General features: G+C 42.3%; 1 protein-coding gene across 1 annotated transcript in view; it reads right to left on the reverse strand.

The window, feature by feature from the left end:
- LOC144752371 (butyrophilin subfamily 3 member A3-like) overlaps positions 1–6,165 on the reverse strand; it is a 400,845-nt gene extending 394,680 nt beyond the window's left edge. The window contains exons 1-2 of the mRNA XM_078640306.1: positions 6,111–6,165; positions 5,423–5,788 (exon numbers count right to left, since the gene is read on the reverse strand). Coding sequence (XP_078496432.1) covers positions 5,423–5,788; positions 6,111–6,165 — 421 coding nt within the window. The remainder of the gene's footprint in view (positions 1–5,422; positions 5,789–6,110) is intronic.
- Positions 6,166–7,398: the final 1,233 nt, after the last annotated feature.

Here is a 7,398-nt window from a genome sequence, read left to right on the forward strand (position 1 = left end):
GCTGGGGTTGTGAGCCTTCACTTTACAGCAGGACCTTCAGGTTCCAGTAGATACGCCCTCATGTGATTTACGGTTTTGGATAAATGATGTTATTGTGTAGGGTTGTGATTTACAATGGATGCATATATAGTGCTCCCCTGTCTTTAGCCCCGGGGTATGTTTTAAACATGTCACGAAACGCTTGGGGTCTGTACACGCTGGGATTGTGAGCGTTTTATTCTTCAGCAGGACCTTTAGGTTTCAGTCGATACGCCCTCATGTGATTTACTGTTTTGGATAAATGATATTACTGTGTGGGGTCGTGATTTACAATGTATGTATATACAGTGCTCCCCTTTCTTTTCATTTTTTCATTACAGCAACTTTGGTGGCAGCTTATTATGGTCTACGCATTTACTTTCCTTTGGATACCAGAAATCTTACATTAATTTTGTGAGTAATTTTATAATATTGATTCGAGTAGGAATGCCGATCGCCGCGTGTTAAGTCCATATAGACAATATTGTCCTTTGTGACTAGCCTGTACAAAATGGCTCAACAGCAACCAGCTTTTAAATACTAAAATTTGATGCTTATTGATTGAAATTCTCTTTATCATCTTTTGGTTTAGTGGAACTGCTTGGACGAATTGTGTCTTTTAAGTAGATATCCTTGACATGGCCAATATATAATATGGCTTACCAGCAACTAGCTTTTTAATATTAAATTCTTGACGTGCATTGATTGAAATCCTCTTTATCTTCCTTTGATTCAGTGGAACTTCTTGGACGAATTGTGTCTTTTAAATATATACCCTTGACGTGGCTGAAATATTATTTGGATATCGAAAGTTTGCCATAGGGTAAGGAGTTCTGATGCCTTTTAAAACCTGTTAGGGCTTGACTTCTGGATCATTTCTCATATATTAATTGATCTTCTGTACTATTTTCAGCTTCTGTATTGTTTGGATCGGACGACGACATTGACGTTATTTCTCGTCGCTTCAAGTTCTGACCAACACACTTGGTGAGAACATCTTGTGTATAGTGTCAACTCTTGCCCTGTCCTCACTTGGGTTTTACTCAATGGCTATTCTTACTTTATTTTATTTTGCTTCACCTTCTCTTGCTTTCCTCTTTTTTCTTCTTACTCGGGTTTCATTCAATGGCTATTTTTATCTGCGTTACCTGATGTAATTCTTTTTTATAATTTTTCATATCTGGTTCTGGTTACCAATGTCCTATATGAACCATCAAGTTGTATGACTTTTGTGTTTGGATTTTTGGATCTAAATGCAAGATGTTTTCCAAGAAATATATATAGGATTATTATTGTGACCTTCTTTTTAGTCTGGCCATCTCGTCTCGTTCAAAGCACAACTGCAATATAATTTTTAAAAAAACCTTGTTTGTTTATTGTAAATGTTATGTTGGTATGTGTTATTAATATTGGTGTATTTCTGTGTTGTTTTCAGCCCTGACGAAGCTCCCACTGTTGGGGAGCGAAACGCGTTGGCTGTCCTATAAATGAGAAAATAAAAGAATTTATTTATTGATACTACATGGTCCTGGCTACTTTATCCTTGGTGCTGCCTCTGTTCTGTTTCTTAAGTTTTTGTCTGGATTTCCAGTAGGACCAAAACCGCAGCAGGTCCTGGAGGTTATCAGCACAACACCAAATTGGATATTAGAGGGACATCGGAAAATAGAGGTGCTGTCTACAAGATCCGCTGTGGAACATTTTTCTTAGGAAAACACAATGGGGAGGCGAGGAAAACGATGTCCAGCTGGGTAGGTGCCGGGCGAGGAGTGAACCAGAGCCAAACTCCTCTATATCTGCATGTGACAGCTCCACCGGGCATCAGCCAAAGTTGCTTGGGCACCACAGCTTTACATGAGGATCAGCAAGTTACAGGTTGCAAAATTACATCAGTTACAGGAGCCAAGAATATAAGGAAAAAAAACGGTGTTTACACAGTAACAAGACTTATTAACATATCAGCTGGTAAGGGGAGGGAGGAGGCGGTGGAGGGAAGGAAACACAGCGGGGAGACGAAGAAAAACGGTGTCCAATGTCCGGCTGGGAAGGTGACGGCCGGGTGGGTGAACCAAACTCCTCTATAGCTGCATGGGACAGCTCCACCAGGCATCGGCCATGTTGCTCAGTCTCCACGGTAAGTATAATATTCATGGTTTCCACCCGGTGGGCCTCGTCATAGCTCCATCTGCCGCACCACTCCCGTTGTTACTGGGAAACCCTGAGCGTAATTTGATCTTTTAAGCTCTGAGCCAGTACTGGGCTATTGCAAAGAACACTGGAAGTATGCTCCAGGGAAGGGCCACATTATGTGTCAGAGTTGACTAAATTATGCTGAAAAGAAGGGAAATTATGTGGCGATTTGCGGCAAATTTAGTGTTAGTATTACCTCGTGATTGTGAACTTTTTACACGTTGGCACTGTCTGTGCAAACGTTTCACCTGATTCGTACCCCTTTGACACACAAATACAGAAATAAGCAACAGAAAAGTGACCAATGCGAACTGTGTGGCAACACATGTTGCTGCAAATTTTAGCAACTTTTGGTCCATTTCAGATAGAAATATTTTTTTCGTTGAAATCTGCAGATTATGCAGCAGAGTATGAATCATGTGGCAAATATGGAGATTCCACATTTATGTGGAAAATGCAGCAGCCAGAAAATCGCGTAATTCCAGTGGCTCTGGCTAAAGTGTTGTCCTATATAATAAAAAGGTTCACTTATGGTGTTAATGATGTGGTGTTTTATAGACAGTATGTTTACTGTGTAAAAAGTGTGCTTTGCATATAGAAGTGAATGCTTTCACTGCTACTGTCTTCGATGATCAAATAACAATGTGCTGCATTTTCAAAATAATATTGAAGTTTCATTTACGTTTCATGGAAAAAACGTGGCTCAAACTAATAGCAAATGTAAATAGGAGCAGTATGCTTCCGTGCTTTAATTTGTTTAATGCATTTTCATACTTATGACCAATTAGATGTGTACAAGAAATTGGAATGAAAGTCATAATTCATAGGAATGATAATGTCCAGGTAATATGTAAATAATTCATGAGATTTATATAATTCCAGTGAAACATGGGTTTTTAAACCATTGCTTCATGTGCGCTGACTGCCTCATTTATGTGTAATCGGTGCTGGGCAGGGCCGCAAGTCTTCTAGCTACGCTGCCCTACGCCAATGTGAAAGGGCAGGAATGCTTAAATACGGTGCATTCCTGTCCTTTCCCCCCTGCACTGGCGCATAATTTGCTGCCTAGCACCAACGTAGGCACCCTTGCACCACGGTGCTATGGTGCCTTCTCGCAGTCAGGATTGTTTTTATGCAGGAAGCGGCACCTTCCTGCACAAAAACAATTCCGAGAGGCGTTTTCTTCTTTCTGTGTGTGCTGCAGAATGCAGCGCACATAGAAAGAGGAAAAACCAGGGAGAAATACAAATATTTCTCCATGATATGTCTGTTCCGGGGAGGCGTAAGGTTGTGGTTCTGCCCCAGCAGGAGAGTAACACAGGCCCCTGCAGGGCCCGCAGTGTGCGGAAGCCCCAGAGCTGCAGGTGGCCCCCTCAGCACAGTACTTTGTGGCTGCTCGGAGTTCAGTGTGTGCATCGATGAAGACATTGATTGGCTCCTCAAAGAGGCTCTGTTGATGAATGAATTGTGTTGGTTTCTAGAAATAAGCATGCAGACAGATAGCCCACATGACAGGCGATGCTGGTTTTCGTTAGTTTTAAGATTAAGGGACATATTAGCAAGGAAGCGGCGGAGAGAGTCGTTAGCCTTCTTGGCTTAATGCCTCTCGCCGCCACTTCGGAAAAGCAAGGCTGCACCGTATTATCAAGGATAGGGTGCAGCCTTGATTTTCACCCTGCAATGGTGCTAAGTTTCACAACTTAGCGCCAACGCAGGCACCCTTGGACCAGAGTGCAAGGGTGGCTGCAAGCAGGGAGGTTTATTTATTTTTGTTTATGTACAGGAAGGGACACCTTCCAGTACATAAACAAACAATGGCATTTTGCTTTCTCCACGTGTTCTACACAAGGCATCACACATGGAAAAAGCAAAAACGAGGAGAAATAAAGCATTTCTCCTCCTTTCAGCCACCTTAAGACCAGGCTCGATTAAAGATGGCTCAGGCATTGGATACATTTTTGTAAAGTCAATTCAAGTCAACAGCAATGCAGTTTTCCGCCCTTGACTTTTGATTTAACAACCTAAGTGTTTCCTAGTATTTTATCACATCAATTGATGCTGAAAACAATGATATGTATGCATACAGGGGCTTTGTGACAGGGAATCAACTAGTATTCTGATAAAGCTCGTAGGCACTGTCATAGGTTGGCATTCAAAGATGCATCCTGGATTTTGCGCTCTTTGTTGTTTTAGGACCTTTTTTTAATATGTGTCTTCTCCTGGTACATTCCCATTCTACTTGGGAAGCTGGGTTGATTCGAGGTGTCACATCAAATTATCATATACAGCTACAGATCCCCTATGGGTAAGTGGCGCAACGATAGCCCCCACAGTCCCTGCGGTGCAGGGGGGTACCCTGAGCTCCCGGTGGGCCCCTCGAGCACTGTACATGGGCAGGAGGCTTGAATGGGTCTGGAGCATGAGGGGGCTCCATGTAACTTGCAGGGGGCCCCCTGAAGTTTCGTTATGCCACTACATGAAGCACCGCTACGGTAGAACACGTTTTTCAGTGTAGGCCGGGTGTATGGCTAGGTGAGACATTTTTTAATGTTGATTACCCAATATTGCCACAAAGAATACTCGCAGCAAACACAAATACATGAAGTCTCCCTTACCTTGCGAAATACTTATACAGAGTGTATACTAAGTTTCTAAATTGACTTGATTTCAAACTGAAGGCCTCTTTTTTACCTGTTTTTCTAATGGGGGCACCCCGGCCCTAATTCACATCCCAAAGTAAAAGTTTACTGCATGCCAGCATGCAGATGAAACATGAGTTTTTCAAATCTTTATTGTCAGTGACTGGCATCTCTCTAACCGAGGGACAGCCAGGCACAGTAAAGCAGCACAAACCAAAGTGTGTACGTTTGGCGCTCTAAAATATGGACACAGAATGAAGCAGCAAGAAGTGGTCTGTGTCAAAGAAGTTCTTCCAAATAGAATGAGTTCATAAGAGGTGCCACAATCCCTCTTTAACATCATTTCCAGTACTATATACCCATGGAAGGTTATGGTGGAATCAAGAGAGCTGCTCCGAATTGTCACATTGAGCAATAACAAAACCATGACTAAGCATAATTCAAGAGCTGAAGTGCTGACATTCTTGCCAATGTTGAAGTGTGAAGATTATCACAACACTTTTCCCATTCTGTACATTTGACTTTCAAATCCTGTATCATTACAAAAATGCAAATTAATCCACATGGACACTAACCTGCTACCTGTATCTCAAATTCCGCAAAGGTTTCCACATCTGGGGTTGTAGATAGAAAGGCGCACATGTATCGTCTGGCATCGGAGCGGGTGATATTGGTGAATGACACAGCCACGCCTCCGTGTGCAATGTCTTTTTTGATCATTTTAGTCCTCCCTTTATACGGCTCATCCAGTTTATCATCATATTCCGTCCCATTGTCATAGAGATGCACAAGGTAAACTCTATTTGATGTTTCCCAGAAAACTTCCATTTCCACAGCACTTATAGGGGGGTCAAGTTGGCAGGAAAGTATGGCTTCCCCACCAACAATGGCACAAATGGGCTGGCTGGGCCCAACAGCATTCACAGACTGTAGAGCTGCACCTGTCAAGGAAAACAGAAGATAACAACTTTGAGCACAAATGATAAAGCAGATGTGGTTCTGCTCACAGGGTGCACACTGGAAGGAACCAGCCCAGGCATGTTTTATTCTGTAAGGGTTTTATTTTCTACTCTTACAAATCTAAGCTAAATTCATATTTTCTTTCACGTTAATAGGTCTTGTTATAAGCAGACAACCATTTCCACATTGTGTCATTGAATACATCAATGTGAGTCCTGAACCTTCAACAACCAAATCAAATGTATCAGTTGATCTATTCTGCACCTGAGTAGTAATTCTTTAAAAACGGTGGTATCATTATACAACAGGTAGTAGTGCAGTATTGCTCCAGCAGGAAGGAGACACCATTTTCCGCCATTGGCAGTGGTGAGCATTGCCATAGTGACACTCCAATGGCAATCTATGATTGTATATCGACTTTGCCAATATGAAAGGGTTTCTACCCCTGCCTTCCACAGGTCGTTTATTCGCCACAAAATCTGAGCAGGGGAAAGGAATGCACACAATATAACCAGACATTAAGGCCAGATGTACTAAGTGTTTGCATCCCACAAGGCGACACAGGGCAATGCAAATTCTTATTTGGGATTTACACAGCAAGGGCGGATTTGTTTGGGCTTGTAAAGCTGTATAAAGAAATGTAACACAATGCAGCAGATTTAGCTGTGTTGCATTATATTTCTGAGTTTTAAGCATTTCATGTGTGAAGCATGATCCACCCATGGATTTCACGCAATTCCAGATTTACTAAGTGTTAAAAATTGGTTGTTCGTTGACTGGGGTGTAACCCTAAGTCAAATAGCAACCACAATCCGAGTCAGGGTAAGGGTCAGGCAACCCTAAAGTAACTTTTGCCCACCCTCTGGTAGCTTGCCACAAAAAAATAAGGCTTAACTTAGAGGCACTATGTAAAGTATTTGTGCAAAACTTCAAACAGTAAAACAGTAAAATCACCACACACAAAAAATCCACATCAGGTTAGAAAATTCAAACTCAATTTAATAGATAAAACAAGATCAAAACAACAAAAATACAATAAGTAGAACTTGAGTATTTTTTTTTAAAATACACTGCAAAGTAGTGCTTAGGAGCAATAAGCTCGTCATGTCAGACCGAAACAAAGTAAAGAGTTCAGGCTGACTGAGCAGGGAGCACAGGCCGCATGCAGCGCCCCAGTGAGACCTGCTGAACAAAAGTACCTTAATCCTTGCTTTGCATCGGCGAGGATGCGGGTGCAGTCATGCGATATGTCTGTGTTCACTATGCGGGTGGGGTGATGCCTCAATTTTCTCCATGCAAGAACAGTGATGGGAAAGGTTTAGAAAGCGATGCTAAGGTTCTGAGATGTGACCGTTCTGAAGGTAATGCTCTGGGTTTCTCCACGCAGTAGAGGTGGTGTGTCAATCTTCTCCAAGCAATGGAGACGATGCGCTAGTTCTGAAGTAGCGGTTGTGATGATGATGCACTGAATCCAAGTATGATGCACTGGTCCTGTTCCCACAACAGCGTCAATGCATCGATTATGCTGTTGCAGCAAATACTGCAACGGTTCCCATGGAGCAAACACCTAGGCCCACTTGTAAGGGTCTAG

The sequence above is a fragment of the Lissotriton helveticus genome, chromosome 5_1, assembly GCF_964261635.1.
Source record: "Lissotriton helveticus chromosome 5_1, aLisHel1.1, whole genome shotgun sequence".
Lineage (NCBI taxonomy): Eukaryota > Metazoa > Chordata > Amphibia > Caudata > Salamandridae > Lissotriton > Lissotriton helveticus.